At 25.1% G+C, this 17,780-nt stretch overlaps 1 protein-coding gene across 1 annotated transcript; it reads right to left on the bottom strand.

The window, feature by feature from the left end:
• Window positions 1-353: 353 nt before the first annotated feature.
• LOC145847097 (protein sax-3-like) lies at window positions 354-17,422 on the bottom strand (the record flags this gene model as incomplete). The annotated part of the gene is made up of 17 exons (XM_082953511.1): window positions 354-563; window positions 705-1,007; window positions 1,174-1,289; window positions 1,465-1,699; window positions 2,482-2,648; window positions 3,060-3,228; window positions 3,513-3,600; window positions 4,199-4,431; window positions 4,936-5,088; window positions 5,156-5,263; window positions 5,823-5,947; window positions 6,449-6,590; window positions 8,543-8,672; window positions 8,758-8,903; window positions 16,824-16,950; window positions 17,011-17,051; window positions 17,249-17,422. Coding segments are annotated over 17 exons (2,667 nt in total), but the record flags the coding sequence as incomplete, so codon positions are not given.
• Between the last annotated feature and the right edge of the window lie 358 nt (window positions 17,423-17,780).

The raw sequence follows: 17,780 nt of genomic DNA on the forward strand, positions 1-17,780 counted from the left end.
AGCCGGAAAATAAATTGAAACCAAATTATGTTCGATCACACATCGAGCTATTTTTCTAAGTTTTATAATCGAGAAAAATTTTTATAATAAAGTATATTTATTTTTTTATCTAAATACATGGACAGTTTTACAATGAATCAAATACATAATAACTTTTCTCTTTTGATAAGTCTTTTATTGAAATAAGACATGGTGAGTCTTTACAAACATTAATAAAAACCTGCCACTTGAAGTGTTGAAGCACAAGAACCCACGTGGGAAATTAAAGTGAATCGTGTCAAATGGTTAACTAAAAATTTTAGTTTAAATATACATAAAAATCTACATATTATTTAAAAGGAAACAAGACTTACTTGGTCTATTCAAAAACTTTGGATTCTTTCTTCGACGTACATAGAAAAACACACCGACTGCTAAAATCAGTACAAATCCACCACAGGCCATGACAATATATCCCGTGGTGGTTGTCCAAAAGTCTTGTTGTGGGGGCATAGTGTTGCTTTCAGGTCTTTCCTTTGTTGTTGTTGATACTTTTGTAGTTTCTTTCTTTATTTTGTTTTTTGCTGCTGTGAGTATAGTTTTAGAAAAATTAAAAACAAGCAGTGCATCGCGTGTATTTTGTAAAAAGCTAAATACTATGAACGTATAACTAGTATTAACAAAAATTGTAAACAAAAAAAAAGTTAATATTTTTCAAAACTAACCAACAAACGAAACTTTTGAAGACGGACCACCTCCTAATTTTGTTACAAATTCTATTTCTACTTCCTTCACTTCATCAAAACTGAGACTAGAACAAGTTGAAGTCACGTTAGTTTCAGCTTGTTGAGAAAGTTCTTCAGCTTCAACATACGAGACTTCAGTTTTAGTTTTTCCTTTGCAAGTGATGACGTAATAATCAATGACGTCATTGAACTGTTTTCGTAAGTTCGGAAGGCCCCAAACTAATTCTAAACCATCATCGGTTTTTTGATGGTCTCGAATCTTGATTGGTTGAAGAATGTTCACTAAATTTAAAATATGTATATCGGTTAAATCATTTTCATTCAAACTTTAACCCGCTTTTAAATACTTATATAATTAGTAAAAAACTTATTATTATTAAGTAAACGTTAATATTTTATAAAATTGTGATCTTTTATTATTGTTTTTTATTAATTATGTAAAATTCACCTTGTAATTCAGACGTAACAGTTGCTGAAATCCTATATTTTTCAACTGATTTTCCTGCATATGCTAATATTTCAACAGCATAGTTATATCCATGCTCAGTAGGTAAGTTATAAAATCTGTTATAAAATAAATAACTAGAAATAATGAATTTTTTTCATGAATTCAATTATTAAAAACTAATGTTTAGTAAAACTTTCAATTATAATTAGATGTTTTTACTAAATCTTGCCGTTTTATATTTCAAAAATTAAATTTATATTTAATTAAACACATAATATAATGTTAGTTTACCTCTGATTGCAAGAAACAGTGTCAAGTTCAACTTCATCATTTTTACCATTAAACAAATATGATCTGATTTGAAATCCGTCAATTTTACTGCAAACGTTTTCTTCGTCTTTAATGTTCCATTTAATTTGCAAGAACTTCTGTTTTGAAACATAAACTAATGAGGCTTCTAAACTGTCATCAAATATTCTTGGTTCAAAAAATATTTCAGTTTCAGATTTATTGTCGTATCCGAGCTCTGTAAAACATAATTTTAGATTAATGCAATAAAAAAAGATTAATGACTAAGCACTACCCTAACCAATCTAGGCTAAGTAAACAAAGTTTAATTCATCACTATTAAAGACGACCCATTTTAAAGTATTTAATTATGGATTAAGCGTGTCTTATGCAAGCAAAATTAGATCTTTACTTTGCTAAAAGAAACCATTAAAGGAGACAAGGCAAACACTTTTAAATGTTTTTAGTGACAGAAGAAAGCTTTTAGTTTGTATTTACAATTTAGCTGCAACAAAGTGCACAAGTAAGTTGTGTTTACCGAAAAAACTTATAAATGAAGTAAATTCAGTGAAACTATTTTGAATACTAAATGCTTGATGATGAATAGCGATAAGTCAAAGTTTGACACAATCGAAACGGTGATAATTTCTAAGCAACGTTCGCTTCTGAATTCCATTCAAATGTCAATTTTTTATCTTTCAGTAGTGTATAACAAAAGATGGCAGAAAATTTTACTTTTTGTTTTTTTACTTAAGTTAGCTCAGTAAACACCTGGGTATTAGATGAGCTTACAGACCAAAGCTTCTACCTTTTTCAGCATATTTATGTTTTTTATCTTTTTACTTTAGCTGGTGTATTTTTATTAAATTAAGGTTGTATGTTGAATATCTCATATCAAGTTGAGTGAGTTGTACTTACTTGTTTAAATTTTAGGTAAAAAAGTTTGAGGATGAAGTTAACAATTAAAACGCAAATAAAGAGTTTAAACATAAAAAAATAAAATAGATAAAAATAATTAACCTTGTGTGTAGTAGGCAATTGGTACAATTGATGTTTGACTTGCTCCATAATCATTAAAAGCTTGTAATTTTATATAACATGGTTTTGAGGCTTGAAGTCCATTTATTTTAACTTCAGTGGAAAGTGTTCTTGGCATTACATTCCATTCTTTTAACTTTTGTCCTATCCTGAAGTAATTATAATGATATAAACTACAGTTATATTCACAATTTTTTTTTTCAAACGCTTTTATGTAAAATTTGATGTTTTGAATATATTAAGTAAAAAAAAAACAACTAACTATTAATTATGAAAAAGTATATTTTTAACACTAAAGATTAATTTAAAAACTTTTAATTTAATATTTTAAATATTACAAATTCTATATTAAAAGTAAGCAAACCCTACATATCAAAAAACTTTTTATAAATAATTTTATTTAGATCTATTACATATTTTTTAAATTTTTTACTGATTTCCCTTGATATTTAGTATAAACTACTTCATATACTTACTATTCTTAAATCTTACCAAGAATTAAACAAAAATTTAATTGCTTACTCTTAAAAATGATTTAATTTTAAATCAACATGACTCACTGAAAGTATGCAAGTTCGTAGTAAACTAGTTGATTATCAGCTGATAATATTGAAGGACTCCACTTTAATTTTAATGAGTCACTTGTTGATGATACCAATTCAGGGTAACCTGAAATTTTTGGAATCTTTTCTTCAGCATCCGAAGTGTCTTGAAATTGATCTCCGATGGCTAAAAAATTAATATTGTGGTAGTTTTGTTTATTACTACTTAAGAAATGAAAGTAAAAAACTTCTGAAGTATTTAAATATTTATTAGAATTTGTGTACATATAATTTTAGATAGGTTTTTTTTGATACATTTTGGTACTTAAAGAAGTTTTTTAAAACAGTTCTTATGTAATAAAAATTACATAAAATTAACTATTCACTAAATGTTTTGTATTATTTATTAAAACAGACTCTATACACTTAGACAATTTGAAATATCGAAAAAAGTACAAATCATTAACTAACAAGCTATAGTTAGTTTCATTGGAAAAGAAGTTTTCGTTTTTCCGTTTTCATCTGATACAAGACAACTATACATTCCGCTATCAGATTGCTAATAAAAAAAAATTACCGTTGTTGTTTTACTTTAAAATGTTTATACTTTATTTTGTAACAGATGTTAACTTAAAATATAAATTATCGTAGAAAATAAACTTATAGTTCATTCGTTTTAATCTCTTGTAGAAGTATTTACCTATTTTCAAATATATTGAATAAGACTTTATCATAAATAAATATATCTTTCTTGGTTGAGTTTATTCACAAACTAATTACAAGAATGATAAAGTTGTAACACAAAATATAACTAAAACTAGCTAAATACTTCTACAATTCACATTAGTAATAAGAAGAAAAAAATCAATAAAAAAATATATATATACTTCGAAACTTTTAAATTAGGAGGTCCATTAAAAGAAAAAACTTAATAATTATTTAAACATTTAAATTTAAAAGAATTACTGAAAAAACCTATACAATAAAATTGATTTCTCTAAAATTAATTTAAAACACTACCAGCTTTCAACTGTTAAACAATTTAAACTTAGTTTTACTTTTTAAACAGAGAGTTGTCATTTAGTACTTAAAGAGACAGTTTGAAAGGTTTAGTATAGGCTGATTGGTTTCAATTACTAATATTAACAAAATCTTACTTTTGTTTGAAAAATCTTTAACCCGAAACTTTTTTCTTTTGGGTCGTCATGGAAACTGATCCGACCCCCATAAGCAGATTCAGACATGAGGTTGCCGTCCCTTAACCACTCAACCTTGACTGTTTCGGGCGATCTGGTCATGTAAGAGCACTTGAAAGTGACCATTTCTCCCAAAAATTTAAATGTATCACCTGAAGCGCTTGTCACTATGGGAGGCACTGGTCTTGATGAAGCTGTGGATAACATATTTTTAATAATGAATAATATTATTAAAACATTAATTGTTCTAAAATTAAACATTTTTTTGGACTCATTAAAAATAAATCGTTCAATTATTAGATTTGTTTTGGTAGTTTAAGAACAAAAGTTAACAGTTTATAAATTAAAGCTAATTCTTTTTTTTTAAAGTACAAATTAAGTAAAGTAAGCTTTATTAATTCTAAAATTAATCTTTAAAAAAATAATTAATTACAATTTATCGTGATTCTATGTTTAAATTTTAATAGTTATTTAAACGACCGTTATAAGTAGGCAAGACCTTAAGTTAGGTTATAAGAAATTAAATTTTGAATAAAAAGTAATTAAACTTAGATTAAAGTGTGTAAGCATTATTTAGTCACGGATATCAAAAACAAATTTTACTGTTTGCTTTTATTTCGACACTTGAAAGACTCAAAACACACAAGGTTTTAAGTTACTACCATGTTAATTTAAAATTTATAAATATGCTATTAAACCTGTAACATGCAAATTAATTCCGTGTTGTTTTTCACCAACAAAACATCTATACTCCCCAGCATCTATTAAATTTACATCTCTTATTTCAAGTTTGTCTCCTTCTTCTGATAACAAAAATCTTGATTTGTAAGGATCTTGCAAGTCTGTTAACCCTGTAAAAAATTACCATGAGTCTAAATATCAAAGAATAAATACAAGAGTATCTAATAAACTGCTTACTACTCGGAAGTTTCCATTTTAAATTTCCAGATTCGCTAATTCGACAGTCAATTTTTATATCGCTACCTTCGTTGATTGTTAATTCAGAAAATATAACACCGGGTTGATCTAAAAAATTTTAATACCATATCTATTTGTCTTGTTTAAGACTGTTTTTTAATAAATTATTTTTCAACATCATTGTCTTGTGATAATAAAGCAAATTGTTTAAGGTTGTCCTTTTAGTTTTTGTTTGTATATGTCACAAGTTAAATAAACTTAATTAAACTGATTAAGCAAGTTATGACCTTACAATATTATCTACATTGTTAGCTTTTTTTTTCAGTATTTCTTCTTGTTAAAATTTGGTAAAATAAAACTATCTAGATAAAAAATTTAAGTTTTGTTTTAATAATCTTTGTTAAAAAACTATAGGAGAAATACTTTTTCGATATTTTGTTTTTTCTAAAGTTTCTATTGTTTAAGTTGTTATAACATTTAAGGTTTAAGCTTAGTTTGCCATCAACTTTTATATGAAATCGAGCTTCTATGACAAATAAACAAATGACTAATTATGACTTGTCATAATTTTATCAAAATTAGTTATAAAAAAATTGCTTAACAACTTAGATAAATATTGGAAATTAAACTTTTTAATAGAATATTTAATGTTTTAAGATTAAATTACCTTCAACTTGAATGTTGAATTCTATCTTTTTGGTACCAGGGTTGTTTTTCGCAACACAAGAGTAACTACCAGTGTCAATTGTTCGAGAACTTTTGATTACTAGTTGATTTTGTAATACTTCATACCTGTAAAATAGATTGTTTTGATTTATTAGATAAAATGAATCTCTTTATAAAACTATAAGTATAAACAAAATTATAAGATACATACCGTTTAAAAGAATAAAAGTATATTGACTGCTTTATAAAGATTTTTGCGTTGTTCTATGCTTAGATAAAGTAAAAATAAAACAACAAGTTTTTAATTGCCAATAAACATAAGTGGTTGCCCTTTAGAAAGGGAAAAAAGTGAAAGTTCAAAAAACTAATTGTAAATTTATTGCTTTCTAAGGTCAATTTTTCCAAAAACAAAAGTCAGTTTTAAAAAGTAGTAAAATTATATAAACACAGATATATATAAATATTAGGAATGTATTTTATTTTTGTGCCCTGACTAAGCTTTGTTTTCAATAATATTTCTAAGGTATTAAACGGTAAAAGTATAAAGTGTATTTCTAACGTCAAAAGACACTTTTTTATTACAATAAAACACATTTTGTAATAGAAATTTAAAAAAAAATCACAAACCTGCTATTATCTTGAAGTCTTTCTGAACCCTTGAACCAAGAAATCCATGGTTTTGGGTTTCCTGATGCCTCGCATTTTACAACAATCTTTTCTCCTTCGTAAACTGCAACGTCATCAGGAGTTTCCGTAAAATGTGGCATTTCTGTGACGTAAAAGTTATATAGTTTAAGATTTTAATAATTTTATAAGAAAAACGGCATTTAGATATATTTATTGTTGCACTTTTGAAAACATTGAGCCTAACTAAGTATGTTTATTTGTTAAAAGTATATAAATAAAGAATGTAAGTTAGTAATTATGTAATTAAACATTAATTGACATTAAATAAATTATTTCAAACATTATAAATAAGACTCAATTTTTCAGAACAAAATATATTTCATGCTTCTTATTTACAGTTTACAGTTTCAACAAAATAAAGCCAGCAGGGCCGGAGAAATGCTTGATTCCTTTAGTATTGCCTTATGTTATTAAGAACTCAGGAGTTTTAGAAAGAGAGATTTGTAAATTAGTAAGTAGGACGTATCATTCGGCCAAGCCGATTGTTATTTTTATATCGAAACCAATGTTCAGACCTGGAGGAAAAGATCCGATAGCAGAATTTAAACAAAGTATGGTAGTTTACCAGTTTAAGTGCTTCTGTGAAGCTAGTTATGTCGGGATGACCTCAAGACAATTTGGCAAAAGAATAAAAGAACATATTCCAAAAAGTATCGATGAATTTTGTAAGAGTAATAAGAAAACTAAATCTATCAGAGTAATAAATGGTTCAAAAAGATCTGCTATTTCTGAACACTTAGTAAATAACCTTGATTGTGCTAGTAATTACATTTTAAAAAGATTTAAAATTGTTGAAAATTGTTTTCACATTTCGGATTTAACTAAACTTGAGGCTATTTGCATTTTGTTAAGAAAACCTAAGTTGTGTAAACATAAAGATTTTGATTATACTGTTTCGTTGTTTTCTTAAATTGTTTTATAAGTTGTTGCTCTGTTTTATTATTTTTTACTTGCATTGTAATTAGAAGTACTTATGTGTTCTTAATTACTCTTTGCTTTATTATTATTAATTACGTTGATTGCATTTTAACTATATAAGTTAGATTAGAAACTTTATTTTTATTGCTTAGTATACAACTGACGAAAGAAGCATGAAATATATTTTGTTCTGAAAAATTGAGTCTTATTTATATTGTTTGAAAGAATTTAGTAATTATGGTTTGTAAAAAGAACTAAACATTAAATTGTTTACTTAGTGTTACCTTTTGTTTAAAATAAGTCTGCTATTTCAACTTTTACAATTATTCTTTCTAAAATTGCATTTTCACAATAACAATTTTTCGCAAATTTTTAAAATACGTATATCTTTTTTAAGCCTACAATTAAATAAAAGCATTTTTATGATTTTTGCAAAGAGACACAAACTCTTTAAATATTTATAATAAAATTATTTACATGTGATTCAAGTTTGAAGATAGTTAATATGTTCTAACATATTAAAAGGTATTTAAGAACATGTTAAAGAAATAGTTTTACACAGATATTAAACAGTTTGAGTTATGTACAATCACAAATAATTTTAATTGCTTGTAGCTACTTGAGAACATTTTGTATGAGTGTTATGATTATTTTTAAATTTTTTTAACGACATAAAATAATGCATTTCATAAAAGCATTTCACTTTAAGTAATCAATGTGTTTTTGCTTCTTGTTAAATACTTAAAAGCTGGAATGATACAATGTACAATAAACATCATTAAAAGACTGTTATTTTTCAAATAATTCTTGTTTACAAGTTTTGTGCTTTTAATCATTAAATTTTAAGTGTTATAACGTAAAATAAAAGAAAGCAACACATTTTGATATACAAGCAAATAAAGCTAAAAATGTACAACTCATTATTAGCAGTTTTTGTTAAAATAACTTTTGTAAAGGCTGTAAACATCATACAAACATAAACTTTAACTTTGAAATAAAATCTTTTAACGAAAATCTATGCGATTTAAGTTTATAATGTATAGTACTGTAATATGATAAATTTTTTATCTAAAAACTTTTATTAATAAAAAAAAAACTCAATTTCATTATTTATACCTTGTACAGTTAGTTGAGCAGCAATGCTTTTCCTGGTACCAGCTGAGTTAGATGCCACACAAGTGTATAAACCTTTATCTTCAGGTTTCACATCAGATATTATCAGACTTGACTTGTCTCTTGGCAGTAACTATAAAAAATATTTTAATTTGCTTATTAAGAATAATATATTTCAAAATATTGTTTTTTTTCACCTTTTTCCTTGTATTCCGAACTTGTTCCTGCCTTGAACCTTCTGATTTCTGATAAAACCACGTGATTTGTGGTTCCGGCTGTCCATCGGGTTTCTTGCACCATATAGTGGCCGAGTTTCCCTTCAAAGCAGCAACATCAAACGGCATGACTACGAAGTTCTCGATATCTAGAAGTTATTTGTTGTAAATTTATTTATATACTAAAACTGTAAAAGTATTTAACTCTCTCCTTGTTAGATATAATTAGTTTGACTCACGTATTACCATTTTATCTTTAGTTTTCAATTAATTAATGCATATTTATAAACTAGTAAACTTAAATGTTAAATTAGACAACAAATATTGTTAAACAGTAAAATTTGAAAATAAATTTTAATGCTTTGACTTCTACTTAGTTTAAATTTTTTTGACTGAAATAACATTGATACATAAATTGGGTTTTAATATGGTTCGACTTTATTAAAGCTTCAATAAATTTCTTAAGTTTCTCATTTTAAGTCCACATTTCTACTGATTTTTACATCTGAGTTCAAGCATTTTCATTTGGTTAGTAAAAGTGCAAACGATAAAATGTGCCATTAAATTTTCATTAAATTAAAATCGACACTACTTTAAAGATGACTTAAAAGCACTTGAAGCCGATACATAAATTTAAAAGGTTAAACTAGATTTTTATTAAAACTTTCAGATATTTCAAACATATTTCTTGATAAATTTTAAACGGCATATGTAATCTTTATATTAATCAATGAAGTAACCGAAATATCCGGTTTATCATTACTATGGTACCCTTCTTATGTTTTGGTAGTTTTTTGATAATTCTTTTTATCTACGAATATCTACTTCTAATTAGAAAACTTACTATTTATACATATTACAGTGTTTAATTAGTTTATTTAGTATTAAGTCATAAGTTTAAAAACAAAAGTTTAATTAACGATCAAAAACACACGCATTTAAGCATTGAAGAAAATTTAAAAAGGCAAGCGTTATAAGCAACGTTAAGCTTTAAACATTTGGAATTTTGCTTAATTTATTTCATAAAGTTAGAGAAGATAAGTTAAAAGATTTCCTTGAGATTATTATAAAGTATTTTTACAGAATATCAAGTTTAAAAAAAGATAAATGATAAACAAAAAAAATAAATAATTAAAAGTACTGTAATCTAGTGGTACTTAAGAAAAATATGTCGTGTAAGTTACAAAAGCAAATTAACCTGTTTGTGTTTTGTAGCCCTCTTAGCTTATATTTGTTGTTTAAATTTTAAGTATAACATTTTCCAGTAAAAAATACTTTTTGTTCTCCAAGTTTAGAAACTTAACTATTTTACCGATTAATAAATAATTAATAATATTTAGTGATGAAAAAAATGTGGTGTCAACATATATAAAATATAACTATAAAACATGCTAGCTCAAATTTTGTTTTCATTTCAGTAGCTTAATATTACAACATTTAAACTTAAAGAAAAACAGCAAAAAAAAAACATTTTAAAAGTTTTTTAGAAGTATCAAGTTGCAAATTAACGAGAAAACAGATTTGTAAAATTAGACTATTTCATCTACACATGACTATTATATTTAATTAAAGATAATTTACACTTGGAAATAACTTGAAAAAAACCACTTAAAGTAGTTTTATTACAATGTATTAAGTAGTGAATAACATACCGTCAACAACACTAATAAAAGCTGACATATAAACTTTATTGTTTTCCAACAAGTTGCAAATAAAAGATAAAAATAACTTGTGAAACTTATAAAATGTTTTTTAACGAACATGAGCTTACAATAGTCTACAAACAAGACAGATATCTAAATATTTATAAGAAATGCTAAAACTAGTGTGCATCAAGTAGTAAATAAAACACAATTATAAAAAGCTTTAAAAACAGCATAAAATTTAAATTCTGTTTTCTTAGTAAGATTTTTTATCTTCATTTTAAGCTTGTTAGCTAATGTGTTCGGCGTACTGAAACAAAATCTCATAAGAATCGAGCAAACTTCCAAACTTGTTATTACTCAATAGAAATTTGTGATTCAAGTTGTGATAACGTCACTAGTGATTATTGTTAGGCGACCAAATTGTTCATTGGAAGTTTATTTTCTCGATAAAATCTAAGCTACCTGCCAAACTGACTTCAAACGGTTGAAAACACCAAAAACCATTTTTTTTCTACACAACTTTGCATTAAGCTTTTTTTCTTATTGATTGTAAAAACGATAATTTTTTACCTTGAACAGCATTAAATAGTTCAAGAAGTTTTTATTTAATAATGTAATTTTATTAAGTTTTTGATTAATTTATACAAATTAACTTACACTTGAACTTAAACACTTGAACTTAAACAAGATTTAACTTTTCACTCGCTTAACTTTTTTAGTATAAAGTTATCGATATGGGAAATACCTTAACCATTAGCCAAGCGATATATAAATTGATTTACTCATTTAAATTTATAAAAGTCAGCTGTTAACTAACACGTGCACTCTAGTAAAATTAAAACAGATCAACTGTAAATTACACATAATTAGCTTAAATTAAATTCTAGCTTTGTTAGTAAGTAATGATTCCTCTAACATTGTTTAAAATCTGGATTAAAACTTTATTTTGAAATGCGCTTCTTACAATTTTGTTATTAACTAAGCATATTTACAAATGTATGACAATTAAAGATCAATCTAGAATTATGAATATCAGTCGCGCTAAATAAAAATTGAAATTTAAACTTGTAAAAAATAATTGTAAATTTATTAAAAACGCTCCTAAAAATCATACAAAAATCAAACGGTTAAATTCTCTAGTATAATTCAAAAAGGATTATGACGTAATATTATGTCCCGTTGAGAAGAAGGGAGTTTTTATACACTAACAAAATTTTTCATCAAATAAAATGTTAAAAAGTTGAAAATTATTTCAATTTGGTAAGAATTATTACTTTTCTCACATCCTTGGGATAATTTATAGTGATATTACAGTATTAGAGATGAGAAGTTTGCTAATTAATTACTTCATCGGATACACCACTACGGTTACTTCATGTTAAATAGTAAATTATAAATTTATGCCTCATTAGTTTATTCAGACACATAAAAGTACAATTTAATCAGATCAAAAGTTATTTTTTCTAAACTTTAATTTGTTATCGTTTGGATAAATTGTTTTTGTACCAACTATTCTTACTTTGCAGATTATTTAAGGGTAAGCAACTTTATTATTAAATTACTTCTAGATATTAAATATTAAATTATTCAGTTTAAGTACAAAACAAAAAAAGTATTACATATAATATTAATAGTATGATAATTATAATAAAGGTCACAATATTTCCTTGTATTAAACAATTACCTCAACCTTAATTTGACCTAACTTAAACCAAACTAATTAATTTTAAATCACAAGGTTTACTTTTTACGTTTAATGTTGTTAATACTTCATAGTTGTTATTCAATTCATAATTTATTTATTACCACAAAAATCTATTATAAAAAACTTACTAATAAACCTTTTCATATGTAATAAAAAAAATTGTAAACAACAAAGTTGTATATAAAAAGTATTGTGTTTTGTACAACAAAATTTATTTTATCTTTTTGTTTAATCAATTTTGATGAGTGAATTATACCACTAGAAAAGGATAAATTTAAAATTATTATACATAAAATACAGACAGAAGTTCTATTAAAGTTTTATTTTAAATGACTATTAATTGTATACTTTGATTCAAAAACAAATACATTGTATTTCATTAACGTTTAAACTTTCTTTAATTACCTATTATATAATTCTAACAACTTAAACTCATAACCTACTTCTAAAATAAATGACTTACTTAAGCAAAATTTTGACTGGAGTTTAGAAGTTACAACCTTTAATATTCAATTTCTATTATTTTATTCAACATTTCAATTGTTAAAATATGAAAATACTAACAAATTTAGTTTTAGCTATAAAAAATTGGAAAATTTCAAGGTGTTTTTAGGAAGATTATATCTCGGGGCATGACTTTGTCATAAAAAAGTTGGATTAAAATTAAAATACCCTAAAAAGACCAAAAATAACATTTTCAAGAAAAAAATGCTAATGTGAAACTGTTTTTGTCACAAACTATTCTATTTATAATAAGTAAAAGCAAAATAGTGGTAAATAAGTCTAATGTTTGTCAACTGCTAGTTAATAACAGCTGCAAAAATAAAGATTCAAATTTGTTTATAATTAAAACAAACTGTTTAGATAATTAAAACGTTACTGCTATGTCAAGTTAGCAAAAGTTTAATATGAATAAAATAACTTTAAAAGTACTTAAAGTAACAATAACTTACTTTAAATTTTCTTATTGTTCATTCTAAAAATAAGTTAGGAATATAACTATATAAATAGTAATGTTTATCAAAAACTATACTTTTGAAATTTGCCTTATACACCTAGTACAGTGATTTAAAAGTATAATCATTTTAAAGTATATTAAAGTTGGTTTAAGTATAAATGTTTATTGTTCATTGATGTTTTTAATTTTTTTTATACTCATAAAACTTAAAAGTATTTATGTATATTTATAAACAAAATATATACTTCGTTTGTTATATAATCGCTCATCAACCATTCAACTGTTAACATGCTTACATTCTTGGTTAGTTCCTTATCTCAAAAATGAATTTACTAAAGTAGTTTATACGGATATTCAAAAAGCCTTTGATTCAGTATCACACAAAAGATTATTAAAAATTTTAAATCAGTATGGGCTACATGAAAGCTTAATTGATTGGTTTGATAACTTTTTAAATAATAGATCACAAAGAGTACTCATCAATAATACGCTTTCTGACTCTTTAACAATCTACAGTGGAGTACCACAAGGTGGTGTAGTTGGTCCCCTTCTCTTTTTAATTTATATTAATGATATTTGTTCAAATATTGATATTAAAAGTGAGTTAAGCTTATTTGCAGATGATGCCAAAATCTTTAGTCAGTCAAATACTTCATTACAACTATCTTTAGATAATATTTACATATGGTTAAAAACAAGAAAACTAAACTTAAATCCTAGCAAATGTAAAATTCTAACCATTAACAAAAAAGAATCTTCTCCAACTGACCTCTTAATCAATAACATCAAGTTACCAGAAATTAAAGTTTTTAAAGATTTAGGAATTTATATTTCCAAAGATTTGAAATGGAATGATCATATCAACTATTTATATAAGATTGCAAAAACTACATGTTATCAAATATTGAAAAGTTTTAAAACTAATTCTGCTTCAATTCTGACAAAACTATTTAAAACATACGTTCGCCCTAAACTTGAGTTTAGTACCCAAATTTGGTCACCCCAATTAAAAAAGGATATTAACAAAATTGAATCTGTGCAAAGGAGTTTTACCCGTCATATTTGTAATCGTTGCAACATATCTTACACGTCATATAATGATAGAATGATTAAATTTGGATTGAAATCACTGGAATATAGAAGATGGGAATTTGATTTATTAATTCTTTACAAAATTATCAATGGCAAATATAAAAGTTTTTTTAACCAGTTTTTTAATTTTTCCCAAAATAAATATCAACTAAGAGGAAATAATTTGAAAATAAAATGTAAACATGATTTTCAAAACAGTCAGTGGCAAGGTGCATTTTTTCACAGAGCAAAAGCTATGTGGAACAGACTACCTCAGGATATAGTATCTTGTGAGAGGGTAGAACAATTTCGTTTAAAGCTAAAAAGATTTGACTTAAATACGATAACTACCAGTAAAATTAACTAATTTTCCACTGTAACAAAAGGAAAAATATTCGTTTCCCTACGCCTCCCCCCTACAAACTATTAGTTTACTTATATATTTTGTAGTTATGAATATTGTTTTATAAGCCATGATTTTAGACAAACTTCTTTACTGTGTGTACTAAGTAATATATAAATTTGAATTTATTGAACTGAATTTTCAATTTAGTTCATTTGTTTATCATATTGTGTTTAACTTTGTGTTTCCATTTAAATTATGTTTGTATATATATATATATGTATAATTTATCTTAAAGTTTTGAATATAAGTTTATTTTCTTTTTCTCTTTTTGTGTGTCCTGTTTAAGTGGCTCAGGTTTTGATGCCTGAGTCCAACATTGCACAATAAACAATATAATAATAATAATAATAATAATAATAATAATAATAATAATAATAATAATAATAATAATAATAATAATAATAATAATAATAATAATAATATTTTGGCATATACTAAAAATTTTTACATTGTCTGTTTACATGTTATAAATTTTCACAGTGCAAACTTCGTGGGAATTTATGATGTAACTCGTTAAAAGTTACAGGCTTATCGTGAGATCTTTAAATTTTTAATTCTTGTTATTTTGGCAACGCTGAAATATTTCAGCTTTAAAACTTAACAAATAAAAAATTAAAACTTTAAATTTTTTTGATGGAATTCGTACTTCAAACAACACAGCTTAACGATGTTAAGAATTTGTATTTTGAAATAGTTTGTTTTGAAATTTGTATGTTTTTAAATAATTTAAGAAATGAACTAAGTATTTTTTACAAAAATGAAAGTATTTTACACTATCTTTGTAGTTGAAACACTTTCAGTAGATTTATGTATAATGTTTGAGTGTTTGTACAAGCGTGCTTATTGTTTAAATACTGAAACAAAATAAGTTAAATAAAGGTACACGGTTCGCTTAAGCTAATATTTCAAATAAGAAGTATAAGCTATAAAATTTGCAGATTACTGCTGCTAAAAATTTCAAAGGAAATAATCAAGAAATTACAAAAATATTTAGTATTAAAGATCGAACAGTAAATAAAAACACCCATAATATTTAATTGCATCTTAGAAGTTGTTTTAAAACTGTTTGCATGATTTTAGTTATCAAAAAATTTTTTGTTCAAGTGTTATGATGATAAAATTAGTTGAGGATCTATTATAAAATGTTTTGTAGAACGTTTGTTTGATGTTATGTGCGAAAAGTGTTAAAATTTTAACAGTTAATTTGATTTTTTATCACCGTAAAATAAAGTTGAAAATTAGATTTTTACTTGAGATCGTTTTTTACAAATCTTTTTTAAACTGTACTTGGTTTTATATAAAACTCTAATGAGATATTTAAAACTCAAATAAAAAAACGTTTACTTTTTTACTGATTTTAAAAAAAGAAATACAGTTAGTTGAGCTATAATTTTTTTCTTTAAAACAACGACCAAAAACATTGTTTACTTATTTAGAAAAACCTGATAAGAAATGTAATCATAACTAGACTATCTAAATGTAAAAACTATGTGGTTATGAATAAATTTGAAAAATAAAAGGGAAGTTATATTCATTGAACAAAACAGGAATTACTACAACGACTAACAGCTATAATCGAATACTACAATTGGAAGAGATTACGAATAAATTTGTTTATCAAAATTAACAGTGCGTAACCGTGGTTTGAATAAGAACAAAAATCAACCCTTTTGATAAAAGTCTTACTTGTCGAACAAAAGTCTTGTTTTTAAAAGACGACACGCAATCACGAGAAAAAAATTACAGTGTTTGAAATAAGGTCTTAAAAAAGAAACAGTTAGAATGGTCATTCAATAAAATTTTCAAATTTTAAAAGCATTAAGAAAGAGTATAGAAATAATGGTGGTAAAACTTGTGCTGTTATATAAACTAAATGACAATTTATTTTTTGCTTTAATGTATATATTGCAGAATTTTATAGTTTATGAAATGAGTTTTGTTACCTTTGTTAGACCTTTATAATGATTTATATGACTATGCTTTATAAAACTAATACAAAAGTTTTGTGTATTTAACAATTAACTTTAAATTCAAAGTTTTTATGTTGTTAAATATGAGCAAGCTTTTAGAATATAACGTAGATTTTAAAGATTCTAAAGTGGGTTTAAATGATTGATATGAACTTATTAAAATAAAAACATTCATAACTAGGAAATACCTAGAAGTTGTTGAAGATCATTTTGAAATAACTTTCAAAGAACATTAAAATAAATCTAGGTAAGTTTTCTAAAATTTAAAACAATTTGGGTTATTATATTAAATAATGTGGTTAAAACAACTAACATGAAATGTAGACGTTAGCAGGTTTACTTTTTATATATCCATATTTATTATTCGCCACACAAGTCCATTCACCAACATTTGAGATGCCTTCATTCCACAAATTACTGAAGTCCAACGTTGATTTTGCCTGAAAGATTATTTGTTAGTAAATCACTTTTCATTACTTAATAGTTATTATAAAACTTACAACTCCATCTTCACATTTGAACGAAGGTGTAATGCTTCTGACTGTTCGAAAAAAAAATTAAAATTAGTTTGAAGTAACACAAGAAAAACATACTTCTATAAATAAATTGATGAATGCAATTAAGTTATAGTCGACGTCTTAATTACTACAAATAAATATTTTCTTTATACAGGTGGTAATTATTGAGAAAGTTAATTACTTATATCTAAAAGAGTGCTTAACTAATTAAAATATTAACAGTTGTCGGGTTTTCTTCCATTTTTGAGCCATGAAAGTTCAGGTATTGGGACACCTCTGGCTTGACAAGAAAGTTTAACTGCTGCTGAAGATTTGTAATAAACTCCTTGAGGTTCTTCTAAAAATGCAGGAGCTATTTTTCTGTTATCCGTTGTTTCCTTACATTCTTCACAACCTTAACAATGATAAAAATTGTTAGTTTATATAAATAGTTTTAGTTATTTTCGTTTCTAACTTTGTCAAAAATTGTTTAACAAATGTATATCAGAAAAAAAAAGCTTTTAAAAGCAACTTTAAGTGATGCATAATGAATTGTAATCATTACATAGACATTTTATAGGTTAAAAGAGTTTTTAATGCAACTAGTGTTTGCATATTATTATGTTGCTTTGATCTATGTGGTGATATATCGATACTTTGCAAAGTTATTAGTTGCGGAAAGTGACTAAAAAATTTATTGTGACTTGTTTGCCTTTGTCATCTAATAAAAGTTGAACTTTTATGTCTCATAAAAACTTATTACTTTCTTGAGG

The sequence above is a fragment of the Thalia democratica genome, unplaced genomic scaffold (genome assembly GCF_965202585.1).
Source record: "Thalia democratica unplaced genomic scaffold, ktThaDemo2.hap1.1 HAP1_SCAFFOLD_810, whole genome shotgun sequence".
NCBI lineage: Eukaryota > Metazoa > Chordata > Thaliacea > Salpida > Salpidae > Thalia > Thalia democratica.